The 17,694-nt window shown below is 42.5% G+C and overlaps 1 protein-coding gene across 1 annotated transcript in view; it reads right to left on the bottom strand.

Annotated features, from left to right (window-relative positions):
* Positions 1 to 1,131: 1,131 nt before the first annotated feature.
* The window catches only part of LOC147798358 (glycine receptor subunit alpha-3-like), a 42,274-nt gene continuing 25,711 nt past the window's right edge, over positions 1,132 to 17,694 (bottom strand). Inside the window, exons 3-10 of the mRNA XM_087139970.1 lie at positions 17,593 to 17,660; positions 11,450 to 11,521; positions 10,549 to 10,793; positions 7,488 to 7,570; positions 4,148 to 4,282; positions 3,739 to 3,968; positions 3,286 to 3,375; positions 1,132 to 1,359 (exon numbers count right to left, since the gene is read on the bottom strand). Coding sequence (XP_086996096.1) covers positions 1,132 to 1,359; positions 3,286 to 3,375; positions 3,739 to 3,968; positions 4,148 to 4,282; positions 7,488 to 7,570; positions 10,549 to 10,793; positions 11,450 to 11,521; positions 17,593 to 17,660 — 1,151 coding nt within the window. The remainder of the gene's footprint in view (positions 1,360 to 3,285; positions 3,376 to 3,738; positions 3,969 to 4,147; positions 4,283 to 7,487; positions 7,571 to 10,548; positions 10,794 to 11,449; positions 11,522 to 17,592; positions 17,661 to 17,694) is intronic.

The following is a 17,694-nucleotide window of genomic DNA, read 5'->3' as shown; positions in this document are numbered from 1 at the left end:
CTGGGCACGGGTACCGCTTGACAAAAGTAGACAAGCAAGCCCTATAACACCCCCAGGGAGTTAAGTACATAAAGTAACTGTTTGCTTGCTATTTTGTCGAACGTAATGTCCCCCATTTTCTCACATTCTCTCCACATTGTTCAGGCCATTAGAATTCTCAGTGACCACTCTCAAAACGTTTTGCCTTTCGCTAGTCTATTACCATGGCCTATTTTTCATGGCCTATGGGTTAGAGAAAGCTGGACGTATAAAGCAGTCAAACGAGACAGAAACTTGTTTGCCTCATTAAAATATGGAGAATATTATGCTCAGTGCATTTAGGAAGAGTAGCCGGGGTTTCAAAGTCATGTGGAACACTTTGAGTCATAGAGAAAGTAATTGAACACTGGTCCACGTAGGAATCACTTGTTTGAGAAGCCAGCTTCATTTAGTGACTCACGGTTCGCCAGTGACTTGCAATATTAAGAAGACGCTTGGTGGCAGCAGCTTACAAAATTCAAGGCAGCTCTGGCGCATATACGCTCAAGCCACGCTCCACTGTGGAAATGTATCTAGACACAGAGGAGCATGCTCACAGCTCTTGTTGTGGGGATGGAAGGGTTGTGGGAATGGGTAAACAAGTCTTGTAATCTGCCTCCCGAAACTGCAATTCTGCACGTAATTTTCGAAATATCAACATGAGAAAGATTCATAATATAGGTTCCAAAAAATCACCCATCTTTCATTTTTGAGAGGGAGGGGGTTGCAACAAGGACGGGTCGGGAGCAGGTGGTTGTTGTAGGTGTTAAGATAAGTAGACGCTTCAGGCCCACTTTTGTCATGATGCTGGCAGTTGCTGATCTCTTTGGACAACATGCGGCGAAAATGCCATTTGATCAACACTTATGTGGCTCACGCACAACCCAGTCATGGCCGTACAAAATAGTGCGCTGGAGAATCAGTATGTCCCATTGTCTAAGTTTCCGATAAGTTGGCACTTGGAAAAAGTGGGGGGATGCATGGTGTTGGCCTGTTATTAAGAAGACACCGCCGTCCACGCCAAGTGGGTTTGACTGGCCCCCCTTTCCCTGTTCCACAATGGCGTCTTCCGTTCCAGACAGCTGAAACACCTTTGCGTTGGACAGTGGTGCGTCACGCCTTCAAGTAAACAGGCCAGTAGATTGCGTTGAATAATGCAAAAACGACAGGAAAAGAGTAGCGGCAGATTCTGTCCAATTTGTCTGCGGTCAGTGGCTCACGGTAGCCGGGTCGCCTGGCCACTCCTAGGCCGTAGTGGAACTCGAATACTCGCAAGTGGTCTACTTTCTCGTTGATTCCGTTCCCTAGTTTCTTGGTGTAGTTTTTCAGCTTCCGTTTGTTCTGAAAGAATCATAATGGCAGCTCATTACGTGGGTGTGTACGTATAATCTTAAAACCTCGCACCAAGCATGCCAGTGATTGTTCAGTAATTAATGGAAGATTGAACATGAGGCCACTGATGTAACTTAACAAACCCAGACTTTCAAAGGGGCAGCGTAGAATACCTCACGGGTCAATCGTCATTAGTTATAATCAGTTCGAGAGATGAACATAGAGCATCTTGCGCTCAGGAATGAAATTAATGTAATGAAATTAAGCGACTCATTGGCACGCAGAAACTTGGGACTTAAAGGGTTTATGTAGTGCACGTGTTTCAATTACACAATTCACATTTGAGTTTGAGTTTCAACTGACCTGATTGTTAATATGTGTTTTACTATTTGAAAAGGTATTATGGCACCTATTCTAGTGTTTAAGCTAATGTGAATTTCCATATTTATGAGCACAGTTGTAATGTCATTCCTGGGAAAAAATCTCATTGTTGCACTGATTTTTGCTCAACTCGTCTGAAATTTGTTGACATTTTGCTCCTCTAAATTCCCTTTTCTTTGGTGATTCATTGAAATGTTTTAATAAGCAAATAGTGGGTTCACAATTTAAACAGAAAGTCTGGTAAACAGAGCAGTATCTTCCCTGAATACCAACTGCTAAGCCGGTGTCCGGAAAAGTTACAAGTTTACACAGCCCCACCTTTTAATTTTCTCATTCCTGGAAGGGTGTCCAGTTGTTTTCAAACATTAAAAAGGTTGCGCAAAATGTGTGTCTGAGAAAACGTTGTCGCCTGGAACCTTTAACGAAATTTTGCTTTTGTTGGATTTGCAGCTCTAGAAATGGGTGTGGCCTTGGACACACTGTAACAAATTGTTTCCATAACTAGTATACGAAAGAGTTTGGCTTTTTTCCCATAAGCAGCAAATCATGTTGGACTCAATGAATCTTTATTGCTTCATTGGTGCTTGGCACTTGTGCCTCAAAGTTTTCGCTCCTTAAAGCTGCAGTAGGTTAATGTTTTAGACTGAATCAGAGACATTATTCATTAACTCAGAGGGAGTGACATTGAGACACTGACACACCCGATCCGGCTACCAAGCGCCGTTACAGCAAAATGCCAACATTCGAAACGTAGAAGTAAAATGTCACCGTATTATGTGATATAAATACCACGCTAATCAGAGAGGCTCAACGTCGGTAACGCGTTGACGTGGACAATTTTCCCTCAAATAAAACAAACTTCAAGGCTACTCATATGGAATGAACTTAACTACATTCAAGCTTAACAAACTGATCTTTCCAACGGAAAACAAACCTGAGAAAAAAGGGCGGAAGTGGTGCCTATTATAATTTAATGAGCCTTAAATGCGAGTTACATTTAAACAAATCTGGTACACTGAGTTATCTCACTGCATTTAAACATGAAAATTTGAATTTCCCCAGACTAAAGACACTGTTGCTATACCTCGTGATTCGGGGAAAGCTTTTGCATAGGTTTCACCATCTCTTATCCACTGAAAACAGTGTATTGGTGCAAGGCATCTCTTAGGTAACTAAGCAAAAGCTTGCCCCGAATCACTAGGTAAAGTAACAGTGTGTTCAGTCTGGAGAATTCAAATTTTTATATTCATGTGAATTTAAAAAACTCAGTGTACCAGATTTATCAAATTTAACTCGCAAAAGGCTTATTCTGGCATTCTTTGCACAGTGGCATGAGCACTTTGTTGTAAAAGCCTCATTTGTTATTAGCAGTGGGTAGCAGGATTGAGAGGCCGAAGCGTGTCCACGAGTAACTCAATTATTCATTTAGAATGGTGGTAACTCCCTGATAGTATTGACTTTAAACGCATGTAAATTAATCTACTGATTTTATTCCTCCTCCAAGATCCCTGCCTAAATGCTTATACCTCTCAACATGTTAACCTGCACACTTACTTCCAGAATGACTAAGTAGTTCGCACAAGCATACTCCATGAGCGATGAGAAGACAAATACGAGACAGACGGTTAACCATACGTCAAGGGCCTGTCAAAAAGTTGCAAAACAAAACACACACAAAAAACGGAACAAAGAGGGAGAGAAAACAACTAGTTATGGAGAGAAAATGAACTAAAAATCAAATTTTTAGAGAATAGTTGGCATTGAGTGAGCTCTAATCGCTTTTTGTTGCACCAAATAGTAACCGTTCGTGAACACCGAACAGTGTCACTGAAGGAAGAGAAAGACAACGCAAGAGAAATCGTAATACATGTATTTTGATTGCAAAATATTAGTCTTATTTCAAATAATTTCGCGCAAAGTTTTAGACTTTTTTTTAAATGTCCATCATAATACAGCATAGTTTGCATACACGGGGTCCCACTGCATACCGTGGCAATGGGAACGTACCTTGGCGTACGTCACAAGTGGCATTGTCTCTTGCATGCCAGCCGTCATGGTCGTGATCGTCAAAACAGTCGTTATCCCCAGGGATACGCGCGCGGGTGCAGCCTTGGCGTCGATCCAAAATGACAACCACGCAATGACGACAATCAAGCTGCTGGGTATGTAGACGGTCAGGATGTACGACTGAAGGTGACGACTGAAGCTAAATATGACCCTTGCCACGCTGTAATTACCTAGTGTGCCGCAGAGAAAACGGATTAACAAAAACAATCAGCTGAAGCATGGAGGTTTGAACATTCTCTTCCAACAGTGTAAAAATGGAGTAACATTCCTTTCTGGTACCCTTTGCAATTCAACAGAATTGACAGTGTATGTCTTGGCACTTGATTTGCATGTATTTTAAAAGTCTTACCCGTCGGCCCATAGCCAATCTCGGTCATGTCGGTCTTGTATCCATCCAGTTGAAATCGCGGAATTTGCAGATCGGCGTCAATTTCCAAGGAATTGTTGCTGATGGTGAGGATCATTTCGTTGGAGTTGTAAGTGTCTGCAAAAGTACAGTGACAAAACATCGGCTAAGCAACACTGGCGATTACTTGAGATGCATTTTTATAGAGTTGGACGCGATACAGACTGAGCTTTATACCATAGAACAGACTGGAGAATGTTGGTGGATTTCCTTCATAAACTTCCCGTTTCCAAAAAGTATCGGTGGCAATAGGCCTTAATATTAAAACATATGTCACCGAGTAATTGAGATATATGTACTCTGTAATACCTTTGGGTATACGTGCGAGAAACAACATCCAGCATGCCCTCTTCATTTCTGACCAAATAAAAGAGTGATCGCTTAGCCACTCGTGCGGATATTCTTTATAGGACCTAAATATAATAAGCGCAAACGTGTCTGCATTAAAGTCTACGAAAAGAAAGATTTGCCAACTTGTTGATGTCTCATCAAAAGGATCAGAGGTTAAAAGCTTATTTTGTGTTAACTGAGATTTACAAAACAATTGTTTTATTCCTCTATAAAAAGGTTTTACAAGTGTAAACGTACATGGTCTGGGCATTATAATATAGATAAATAAATACATTATTTCCATGTGTATCCTTTTAAAACAATGCATCGTTATCAGGTAAATGTCATCATGCGACAGTGGTTGCACTTTTTTAACGTTGTCTTTCTTTTTCTCGCGTCGTCAGCAGTAGGGCTTACTCGTAATGCAGTCCACGTGTACCCATCAGCGTAAAATCACTCAAGTTAAAGTGCAGTACAGGTGCATTTTTTTTTCAAAACGATGTTGTCAGTAGACCAACAGCTGCCCCCACAATCTTCTTCATATGACACTTGAACCTGTGCATGTCGGGAGGGTACCAAGGCTGTGTCAGTCACTTGGGATACACGCAGGATACCTAGGGTTCGTGCAAAAAGTAGCAAATCCATTGCTACTACGCACTTGCTACGAACTGAAAAGTGACATGGAAGACAGTTCTTGACGTACTTCTTCTCCGTAAATACATTGATGACTCGCTCGTGGGACCGGATTTACATCACATCGCTGCGAAACTGCCTTGCTACATGAAGGGGCGTTCAGTAGATCAGTAGATGGTTTCGATTGCCAGTTATAATTTGTTATCCATGTCAGATTGGAAATAAATCACTTGTGAATGTGATTTACCCGTGGGCATTCCTTTTTGCCCATTTAATGGCTGAATCTGGAGCGCGGTTTCAACATGTCTCGTCTACTGCAACCATCCATTCATGTTGACTGTTATCTGAATTGTAATTTTCCGCTCTGAATGCGTCACCAGCATGTCTCCCATGCACGCTGTTGACGTGCGCCCTAAAACAAGCATATCACGGCTATTTCTGTGACGGCGGCGCGATGTGATTTGCTTTTCATTTCCCTCCTTTGAGGAGAAGCGAACTGGTAATACGTTTCCAGATTATGGTTGTGATGAATCTACAACAGTAAGAAAAGAACATGACCACCAAGTCTGCCAGAGCACGACGTTCAGCAGCAAACGAGACTCGAAGTTGTTTACTCTCGCTCAAGGCCTTGTGATCTCCTAATCCGTGCAATGGAAAATTTGGGAAAGTACCCTTTGACTTTTGAGAAGTCTGCCAACGGGCAACATTGTGTCGATTCTTGCACATTCGTTAGGCGCAACACTGCGCACCTTTAGATTGAATTTGGAGAATCAATCTGTTTTGGCGCCAAGTTGCCTGTGTCCTTCAGTTCAATTCATGAGTAGGGTCCTCGTTCCCATGAAATACACTGGGGGTTTCAGTAATGGTACGACCTTACTTTATTTTTTAAGTTCTCGGACACTAGATTCGCTTCGAGGCAAACATAATATAATGGCGTGATGTAATAGGGCAATATTTCTGATTGGGCAACCGAGGGTGCAAACATCTTGTCCCAGGGGCCACTGAAAGCGACTTAACTGTAGTTTGTACATAATTGGGCAACCGGGGTGGAAACATCTTGTCCCAAGGGCCACTGAAAGCGACTTAACTGTGGTTTATACATATTTGTTTCCATTCCAAAATCTAAAAAGGGGGCACCTGTAATTATGCCACTGCCTCCAGGGCTTCTAGGGGTGAGTGCAACAAAGCTCACAGGGAGTATTCCCCGAGCGTGTTGCCTATTCAACAGAGATTTTACGGGTATTTTGAGACAATGTCAAGGAGTAGTATGGTCTAGCGGTCCTGGTATCTGAAAGACGCAAGAGTATTCGCGGTTCGAACCCAACACGTGCTATGGAGCTTGTGTTCCTCCCGTATTTTAGCCACAAATGCCAATATGATGCACCACACGCAGCAAAGGGGGACCCGTCTATTTTGTGTCTTCTTTTGTGTTGTAGGTATCTTGAGCATTGTTTTTAGATTTTCAGGGGTATGCAGTATGTACATATCATGCAATAGACATGGATATATAGCTTACACATCACACGAGGGCCCACTTTTGCCTCACATTGTCATGCCTGTCAACCTGTTGTACTCCTTCCTGAGGTCAGGCATCATCACATAATTGATTAGAATTTTAAATGAACTGGGGGCTCATTTAAATAAATTTTTAATCTATTGTGTGATATTGCCTGACCTCAGGAAGAAGTGCGACAGGTTGGCAGGTCTGCATTCTGCTGGTTATCACAAGGGCCTCTTTCCCTCCAGGACTAAGGGTACTTAGGAGTGCGGCTATCACACTGCGCTGATCTCCAGCTCATGGTCTATGTACGCCTGTATTGTTGGATTTTTGGGGGGTGGGGGTACTGTGTTGTGGGCCTTTTTGGTTACCTGATCCAAACCCCACCCCAGCCAAAATACCTAGAGAAATATCCCCCCAAATGGTGGAAAGTTCCAATGCAATAATAAACCAGCCTTTAAAGGTAATATACGGAATATCAAAGATTCCCAAAACTGTCAACCAAAGTACCAATAACCTTCCAAGAGTATCACTTTGTGCGGAAAAGCTTCACAACCACATGAAATGGTCCTAATATGTCTTGTGACGCAAAACCTGGGAAACTGCCCAATATGGTTTTTAGAAAAACCAGATTAAAGTGTGAAGATTGTGAGCTGTTTGGGTTGTTTCATAAACGAGTGCTATCAATCCCGTTTTGTTTAGCGCACATAAAAAAACAATAAGGTCAATAAGGCTATTAAGGTCAAATCTGACTGTTTGAGATCAAATCGACACAAGTCTATGAACAAAACTGCCCTTAAATGAAGCCAACTTGGTACTTACAGCTCATCATGATCATCTGACACTCTTGGGTGTCCATTGGAAACCTCGCCAAGTCCATGTTGCACGAGAGCGTAACTGAAACTCTGGAATGAATTGGATGTATAAATTGGACGTATAAATACATTGATTTAAAATAGGAGTCGACATAACATAGAGCAGGGAAATAGCCTATGACATTGACATGACACAGGCATTGTGGAATAGTGGTATACTTAGTCGATTGGTCATTCTGCCTCATCAGGCCCCGCACACGTCATGTTCTCGCCATATATCACGACATTCAGCCCTCACTCGAAGTATTCCTGCCCGATGCACTTGTTCCACTCAATAACATGATAAATCACATCGGTCGAGTGCTTAAAGTTGAGGTTCAATCCATGTCGCCGTTCAGTTACTATAGAGTTTTCTGTTCTCTGTTTTCTGGGTTTTTTTCTGCATCAATTTCTGCTAATGCGGTTTTATGCGAAGGCTGGTTTGCGTTTTTGACGCGATAGGCCGACCGGACAGGCATCTAGATCTTGAAATATAGAATTCTTGTGATGCTTGTGGGAAAAAATCAAGATACTTTAAAAACAAAAACCGGCACAAATTGTTCTATTCATCGCAGTCCTCAATTTTTTTAACCTTGAGTCCACACCGTGTTCATTGTGAACGCACATTTTGACAATATGTTGATTTCACTGTACTCGATATCAACATCTGATTATAGCCTGATTATGGGAGACAGAACTGGACCAAACCGACCCAACTAAGCCATTTTCAGTAAATTTCCATAGCTTCAATGCCAACATCTTTTCTTTTGCTATGCACTTTTTCGCTGTCTTTGACAGTGAAGATTTTGTTCATGCCTAAACGGATTTCAGCCATAGTTATTTTAGCATCGCATTGTGCGTCTATTTACTCGAATGCATGAAAGGGAGGTAAGATCAGTTAAATTGAGTTGAATCGAATAGAAATGAGCAGGCAGGGGCTATAGTGTTAATACATCCGATCTCGTCGATTGTATCGACCATGCCGTTGCCTCATTTGACATGACACAAAAAGTCAAGTTCGCTGATCAGGCCGGGTGCATCTGTGTGGAGCATCCTGCACTTTGACTCGATGCGGAACATTATTCATACGTAATATATTTCAGAAGTTTATCACCACGCCAATCGGTCGTTCAAATTGAACTCTTCCTGTGTCTGTTTTCCCCTCTTGAATTCCATTTACTGTTTAACTTTGCGTTCAAAATATCACAGTTTATCCTTGAAGAAACTGTCCTGCACGTAGTTGTAACAGTACATGTGTTTATCTGACTTCCAGCACAGCGTTGTTATTGCAGTTTATACAGATTGCGCGGAGACCGTACCGTGAAAGTGGGATTTCCATTTGGTAATATTAAATGTAGGACGGAATTGATCTTTGGGCGGCACATGAGTCGCCAGCTCAGCCATCAAGTCACCGCCTTAATCCTTTTTTTTAAATTCTTGAACAGGCCTCTTATCCTACGTACCGTCATTTCAACGCACGTGCATTTAGAGTAGTACTGTTTTATCAAGGCAGCCGCTTGTTTCATATCAAATTAAGTGTCACATGGGATGTAACGTTGGACAGTCTAAAAAGGCTATTGTCTGCCTGAGGATTGGGATAATGATTACAGCACTGGCAGGGTTCAACTTCTTGTCGGCTATATCAGTGTCACAAGTTTAATTAGCCAGGGGCCACATCACAGTGGTTACCAAAGTGACGGGAATGAACAGTTGTCACATTTCATTCGAACAACTCATGGCACAGCTTGAGACAGGATGAATTGTGATGGACTGATAAGCGTTTGTTTTGGACTGGTCCAACTGAATTCTGGAATAAAGACTGGTTCATACAATAGGCAGGTGTGAACGTGAAGGGCAATCTACTGATTGCGCCCGCGAAATCACGTGACCTATTGTGGGAATCAACCCCATAGCAACGTGTGTTTTGAGTAATGTTTACAATACATCCAAGTTACGGTATAGCACCCAGCAGATCAATACTCTGAGTACGGTACCTACCGTCGGCTCTATTTTTGGCAAATGATACTTATGCAACACTTTGCTTTTGGTGGACAAAGTGCTTGTTGATATAATAGTAATACCTACTACAGGTCATGTAACCTAACGGACGCAGTCAGTTCGACCAGTAGTCAGATGCTTTTGAACAGTGCGCATGCGCAATGCAGTTACACTCGGGCGACCCTAGTCGACCTTTTTTAAATTCTCATCGTATTACTCACATTTTCACCGTTGGCTGCGAATCTCGCAGCGAACATGGCCACTGAAATCTCTGACGTTTATTTTCATGTGAATGGTTCCCTCCGTAATGATAAATGAAATGAGTTATCGATAACCAGCGGTGCGACCATGCCGAGGAGCCTGGTCCCAAATGGTGGACTAGATAGTCCAAACTATCTATCGTTCGGGCAGTTTTAGTCGAAATAGTGATTTATAGTTGTCGCTCGAACTTGCCAGCAACGACGCCACGAAAGATTTGCAGCAAAATTTCGCTCGAGGTGAAAGGTGCTCAACTTTTGGAAATTTGCAGCGCGAATATTTGACCTGAGGTCACAAATTTGCATTTTTCAGCGCTTTCGCGCCAATTATTAACTGACCTTATGGAGAATTTTACGAATACCAATAAATAAAACATGAAATTCGAAAACCTGTTAAGTTATACAGGATTAGGTTCAAACACAAAGGTTAAACTCCATACGCGAGTCACTCTGGCTGTACTCAGATTTTTTTTGGAGGGTTGGGTAATTTGTGTTTGCAGATGCTTCGAGGCCGACAGGCATTAGATGAACAACGCAACGGCTCAACAATGTACAGAAATTAAAAGATCAAAAGTCACTCTTCATTATTCCCGATCCCTTGACGGCTGGGCGCTGTGCGCAAAATGGGTGCGTTGGATTATACCTTCCACGGGGAACGTTGACCTGGGATTACCGTTTGTACATGTGGCAAACATACTAGACTGTGAGAATGGGGTTAAACCCGAGTCAACTCGTGGAAGCCACTCGGACACGCCCGATACACAGCAGACTCACCTCGTGCTCATCAACACGGTGCCGTTCGGGTACAGCCGGATCATCCGGTTGGGCACTGTGACGTCGTGGAACGTGGATTCCTTCTCGTACAGGAAGAAGACGTCTGGAGTCCATATCGTGCTCATACGGTCCCCCTTGAAGTTGACCACGTCCCGGCCGACCGAGGCGTTGGCCACTAGGCGGGAATCGTGCCAGAATTGTCGGAAGAACAACGTCATGGTGAAATCCTGGGTGGGCGCAGACGACTACAGTGATCCACAGTGTTTCAAGGATTCATGCAGTTAGTAGGAGGCTGAAAATGGGTGATCTGTGCCATGCATTTTTTTCACATTGTGACCCCGTGCTTTCATAACTTGACATCTTCATAAGAGGCGACTTCGTTCCCAGGATAATTTGGATTAGGAGCACTTGTTTTTTCAACATTACGGCCTGGTGCTATCATGCCCATCCCCCAATTGAAATCAGAGCCGGCGAATGCTGGTGTTATGGCCTATCCCCTCGTGCAAACGTGTGTTTGATACCTGTTTGGATTTGTTTTAGAATTTCTTTTCATTTTGGACACATTTACCGAGTTTTTGTCGGTGCCCCTTTCCATAACCCTTCGAAGAAAACAAAATCTCACAGGTTTATGCACTCGAAGATCTAGTAGAGCGAAAAAGGTGGACAAAGGGGAGGTTTCAAAGATGTATAGGGAAGGGCATTTTATACAACGAAGACAGGGGAGCACAAACCCACAATACATTAGTGTATAATTCATAACATGGCAATGTTTAATTTGCGGTTTGTCCTGAAGGATAAGGGGAGGTACCCAACCCCTTGATCACCCCTATATCTGGGAATGCAGGCCAAGGCGCAGAGCGCACGACAGCCTCTTTAGATGAGATATATCTATGAATCATACTTTGCTAGGAGGTGACTTCACGGTATGTCTACTTTGAACGAAGGATTTGGTGACCACTCGCTGGCTGGATACCTAGATGCGATCAAAAAATGCAAAAGTGAAATATTCTATGGAATGCTCCTTTTGTGTCTCATTGATGAAAGGTGGAGGAATCAGTTTTAAAAAAGTTGCGTGTTGAGTGAGTTATCACAGCTTACATAAAAAAGCACCGGGCAAATTTCATCAAATCATAGACAACGAGAAGATAAATTGGTACTGGATGTTCACCAGAAACGGAGACATGACAAGGAGGACTTCTAATTGCCATTTACCCGCTTACCCATGGCAGTGTCAATCAATTTAAAATTACAACGGTTTATCTCGTTAGGCGCAGCCGGAGAAATTTAGCGATAATTACCACTCACATAAGGTGAACCTCACGATAGGTTTGACATTTTTTGTTTGCCTTGGGCGCTGCGCGCATCCTTACGTCATTCATCATATGCCTGTCGATGCGTTGATCCGCAAACCAAATAATTACACTGCGACGGATGTTGGACTTTGCGGGAAAAAAACATACAAAGATGATAATTACCTACACGCTCAATGGCACTGGTGTCACTTCTCGATTGTGTTTAGAGTTAAAAAAAAGCATACTGAACGCAACGCAAGAACATTGTGTGATTTCACGGCCTCAGCATGCTGATTGGATGCGTGTGTCATAAGATTTCTCACCTAACGTCAGCATTTAAAAAAGCTAACGAAGTTAGCTTGCTATTGACCGCTTCTTATCTGCAGAACACTGGCATAATTATATTGAGTTTGTAACAACTCGGCATGAAATATATTATTGTGACTGACATGAGGTTTAGTGCTCCGAGTAAAGGGCACATTTGACATTCTAAAGGCACCTTTCCATATGTACTTTTTGTTGCACTGCGTGCACGATGCGTTCATGCATTTCACTTTTACCGACACGAAAATCGACACCATTAACACAACACATTTGCGTTGCGTGCGTTGCGGCTGTCTAAATCGCTCCGGGAGCGATTCTGAGGGATACGCAAAGCTTGGCGCAAGTGTTGACGCGCGCATAGAAAGGCGCCCTAACACGAACGACACGATGTTTGGATACTATTGTTATTTTCTTGCCAGAAGACTTACCATGTTGCACTTCACCCCATTCCCCTCTATTTCCCGGCGGACTTTGATGAACTCTCTTTTTTCTTATGCTGTAAACATCTTGTCGTAGACGTGAATTCATTTAACCCAAATAATGGCGACAAAATTAGGTCCTAATAGTCAGCCCAGCGAATTCCTCATTCAGCCAACGAAACATTACGTTGCCGCATCTTGTAAATCAAATGAACTAGGCCTATGTGGTAATCAAATTGCAGCATTGGTGCTTCGATTGAAAATGTATGCTCCAGCAATTTGGGGGGCAGCTGGAGTTAGGTGGCGGCAGTCTCAATTGAATTTACTGTCTTATCAATACTAGAAGTGTCTTCGTGATTGATTATTTTACGTCTCTTTGAAATTCCGTTATTTCCTATGGCCTTGGAGACGGGTTGGTCGTTCGAAAAAAAGTATTTGTTGAAAAATACGTGATTGCACGTATTAAAGCGACATTAAGATGATGCATAGAGTTTGATCTTAAGATAAGTACATGTAAAAGGAACAAAACCCACCGCTAGCCACATTTGGTGTACGTTACACGAAATGAACCAAATTTTACCGTCCATTCACATTTTCCTTTCAAAGCAAGATTCGTGCCGTTTCCTTGCGTTCATTCCCTGGCTACAAAGTACAACAGCAATCTATATAATTGTATGACTCTCACAGTGGATGGGACAAGGTTTAGATTGTTTTGGAAATAGCGACTTTCACGCTGTGACTACACATTATTGGTTTGTTGGTGTTTTTGTAACCAAGGGTGTCTCCATCCGTCCAGAACAGATATCAAAGACTCTCCTGATGTTCCGAAAAATGTATGCGGTCCCATGACCTCAGAAGCCATGACAATCTGTGCGATTTTCAGCTTTAGTCAGAGATCCTAAAATAGAAACACCTCGATGCGTCGTAACGCAAGGCACGTGGGATGTGGATTCCAGAGCGGGTCAATTTGAAACAAGACGCACAAACATTTGTAGGGATACACCGCAGCTGGTTGCTCCTCCCGAGAGAAGCATGTGAAAGATTGATGTGATTCATGTAGACGGAGAGCGCAGTAATTCGGCCAAGGGCTCGGCAGTGTTTGTACAAGGAATGAGTTGCTACGTGCAGCCACAACCCTATTTTTCCCAATGGTTCACTGTGTATTTTTTTTACTTCAAGGTAGGCCTATTCGTATTGAAAATCGGTACCAGTTTTTGCGACACTTATTTGAATTCGGCTAAGTTTACGTTGTGTAACAGGAACTACGCTGTTATCAAAGGTTTCGTCGTCAGGATTAGAGTCTAACTCTCCGCAAAGACTCGATGTCTCGCTAGCTGATATCAAGATGGTGAATCGGTATCGTCGTTCGAATATAAGAATTAAACTGACTTGTCTCAATATTTGCTTTCTAGAATGTACTCGCCCGCAAGCTGCACAACGAGAAAGGAACGTATTTTGGCGCCAAGCTTTGATAATGCAATTATGAATCTTCGGGTATGCACGACTGCAAGATCAGTCACGCTTCCAAATTATACCCAGTTGGCCCCGATATTTTCTTTGGCCTGTTGTTCACCTGTTGGTAACCTGTGGGTGAATACGAGCACGTGAAAGTATATTGTGCCAGCTGCCTTCCTGAAAACAGGTCTTTCAAATGACATCTCGCCACTGTTTTCACGAAGAGGCGGAAATGTCAAAAATGACATTTCTTCGATTTCAATTTTGGCATGCTCTGGCAAGCAAAACGTTGATGTCAGCATTGCATTGATGTTGCCTAGGGCAAAAATCTCGAGAACAGCATTTCGCGTTTTTATGAAGAAACACAAATCTGTCTGCCGCTTGTGTACGTACGAAACCTATCGCCCAAAAAGGCCTAAAAGTAGTGTTCCATGCAGAGACGCACGGCTTCGTTACATTCACAGCTGCGCAAGCGTAATAGGCCTACGGAAAAAAATACATTGAACATTATTATTAAGGGCGTCAAGGCAGGAAAACGTGGTTATTTGTATCCACGACTGGACGCACTTCTAATTAACAACCAAGTTAAGTTCAATTACTGGATTCATACAAAGTTAAACTCTCAAATAATAGTTTGAAGCCTTTTTATTGCATATTAAAGTTGTCACAAATCAGTACGTTTTATTTTCACTGTTTTAAAGCAGGAGAAACTTCTCTGGCGATTATCTCGAAAACTAAGATGTTTTTCTTCAAATGCGTGTCTCGATGAAATCACAAAAAGCTCTCTCACCCCTCCCCACAATTTAAATTATTTGATTACTTAGGTTTGCTAAGAGACAGTGAGAGTCAGTTTCCTCCGGATCTCAGCATTCGGCCTAATGTCTCAAGGAGTCATTGCATTGCTCGAAAATCTAAGAGCTATAATGAGCCGACAGCAGTTCATAGGAACATGGGACTTTTCCCCAAGAACTGATTACACTTTTTTTTACCCATTTGTGTATGCCAACGTGGTATGTACCAAAGGAGTCTCAACATAATAATTTAATAGCATTTCGTATTTGTCCATAACGGAGACTCGAGTGGTAAAATTCCCAAAGGAATACGTAATGGATTTTGATGAATCGATGACGGAGAATATTATGGAAATGTCGGTCTTTGACGTTTAAAAAGTGTTTTTCGAATTTATTCATCTTCCAATTTAGGCAAAGTTTTAATTGTATTATTTCCCCGTAAAACATCTGGTCATTGCACGGTCAGAAAAAAAACTGATTATAAAAAGATCGCCATCACTGAAATTCGTCTTTTTCTCCTACATTTCTGTCACTGATTTCCTTGTATGCCAATACTATAAGGCGAAACAGTCTGTAACCCGATTCGCAAGTAAATTTCAGTGTTTTTTTTTTTATCTGCATTCCGACATTGCCTCCCGCTGAACAATCATATTTAGCGCTGCAAACTGAACTCGATCACAGGCGAATGGTTTCATATTTGCTATTTTTATGAGCGCAACAAAGCGACCGTACGACTTCTTGAAATAACACTGACCGGTGTTAATAAGGTTTCCGGACCTATACGTGGATATAGTCAAATTGTACTTCAGACTATGGAACATCGGGAAAAGGTCAGACGCAGAGGCGCAGAGTGTCTGATGCCCGAAGGCCGCTTCCGAATTTGTCCGGTTGGTTTTTTTTGGGGGGGGGTTATAGTGTAAGCTGGATACGAATTAACGCTTCAACGATGACAGGGAATGGATAGGTAGACGTTGAGGACGGCACAAGTATGGGCTGATTATACACTTGTCGATGACGAAGAGCTATTTACGAGGATTGCGATTGGACGACGTCTAATTTGAGGTGATTGGATCGCACTGCTGGAATGGAGTCGTGGTCAGGATGATGGATGGATGGTGGAGAAGGATGGACAGTTAGATGAAAACTTGTAGATAAGGAGGAAACACCACGATATAAAAACCGACAATGCGTGCTCTAATTGAATAGGTATACTGGTTTGGGTGGGTTCATTGGGAGAAGTGGTTGGATTTATGCAAAGAAGGTGTGGGTGGACATGGGTGTAGGATGGATGGATGGGGGTTAAGGGTGGCCATATGGGTGTGAAGGGTAGGCGAAGGGTGATCAGACAAATACAACACACTCCGCCAGAAATGATATTTATACTGGAGACATAAATCTCTAGCTCGATAAAGGGTTGTTGATTGTTATCACTTTGAGGGGGTTTGTGCGTGGCATACCGTGAACGATATGTATCTTGTGCAATAACGGTAGGATGGAATGCGAGCTGAGTCAAATGCATCTCCAGGACTTGCATCATTTCTAACGGCTCCTGTGGGCTGTGCTCGAAGAAGGAACCTTTTGGTAGAAATGATTTTGTCAACATCATGTCTACTCCGTCAACGTCCAGATATCGATCATTCAGAAATAGTTTTTATGTCCTGCACAACCTCTTCTTTGGCATGCAAGAGAGGTGTCGTGCAAAGACTATGCAATGCCTATAATGAACTATTTCAAACACACATGACAACCTGAGCTAATTCTAAAGGTTTTAATGGGAAAATTAAGCTACGTATTTCGCTGCATTTTCAGATCAGGATCATGTCTGGTTTCACTCAACTTTTTGGTTTGGTTGGGTTGGGATAGGTTGGGTTGGTTTGGTTTCGTTTGGTTTGGTTTGGTTTTGTGACTATTGCGAGATCCTGCTCAAACGTGAGTTGTTAAGTTTGTTTCGGGGAGCAAGTCCGCAGATGTCGTCACAGCAAATTACGCAGCCAGGGGTACCGGTAGCTAGCCATGTCAAGTTTTACTTCGCTGTCATCAACAGTAATTGGTTTCACGAAACCTACAGTGTAACCCCATGCACGTAATGTCATTTTCGCGAGAGGTTCCCAAGCTTGCAGTTGTTACGACGACTGTCTCTTTACGATTTTTTGATGGCCACAAACATGTCGTCGATTTAAACTTTTTTTTAACTTGCTGGAGTTGTCTCACGAAAGCAATGAAACAATTATTTCACTATAGGCTAACTCGTTGGAGAAACAATCATTTCTCGCACTGACTTAGTTCAAACTGGACGACAGAGTGCTTTATGACGATCATGATTAGATGGTCCGTTTTCAATATCGCCGCACACACTTACTTAAATATATATGACTACGTAAGTTATGCCACAATTTATCATGCAGTTTGTTGTAATTAATTTAAGCTCTGCGTCACTTTGATGCGCATGTAAACCCTTTTTATATGAGGTCAAGCAGAGTTGCACACATTTTTCCTGGGCACCGAAAACTGATAAACTACGGCTTCTACATTAAAAATTTCAAATGGGGGGCACGAACTTCCGCTGGGTACGTGCCCTGCCCCAACCTTCCCTAGTTACACCACTGACTGACGCGGTTAGACTTCGTTGAACCTGAGATTAGCTAGAGGGCGTATATTGGGAGGATATGATTGAAGTCAATTCACATGAACCCGTTTCAACGCTAGGCTATCACCCCAAGCAGAGAGCCCACAGGAGACACGGAGATAACCATAATACCCTACCATTGTTGATTCCTTTATCGTTCCCATGCTTTCAATGTAAAAGTGAAGGCTCACGTCTACTGGCGCACCTGTAAAAAAGGACACCAAAGATATTAAACGCAA

The sequence above is a fragment of the Acanthaster planci genome, linkage group LG08 (genome assembly GCF_054643075.1).
Source record: "Acanthaster planci isolate LZ-2023a linkage group LG08, COTS_SCS, whole genome shotgun sequence".
NCBI lineage: Eukaryota > Metazoa > Echinodermata > Asteroidea > Valvatida > Acanthasteridae > Acanthaster > Acanthaster planci.
The sequence above is the reverse complement of the archived record's forward strand: the minus strand, read 5'-3'. Positions and strand labels throughout refer to the sequence as shown.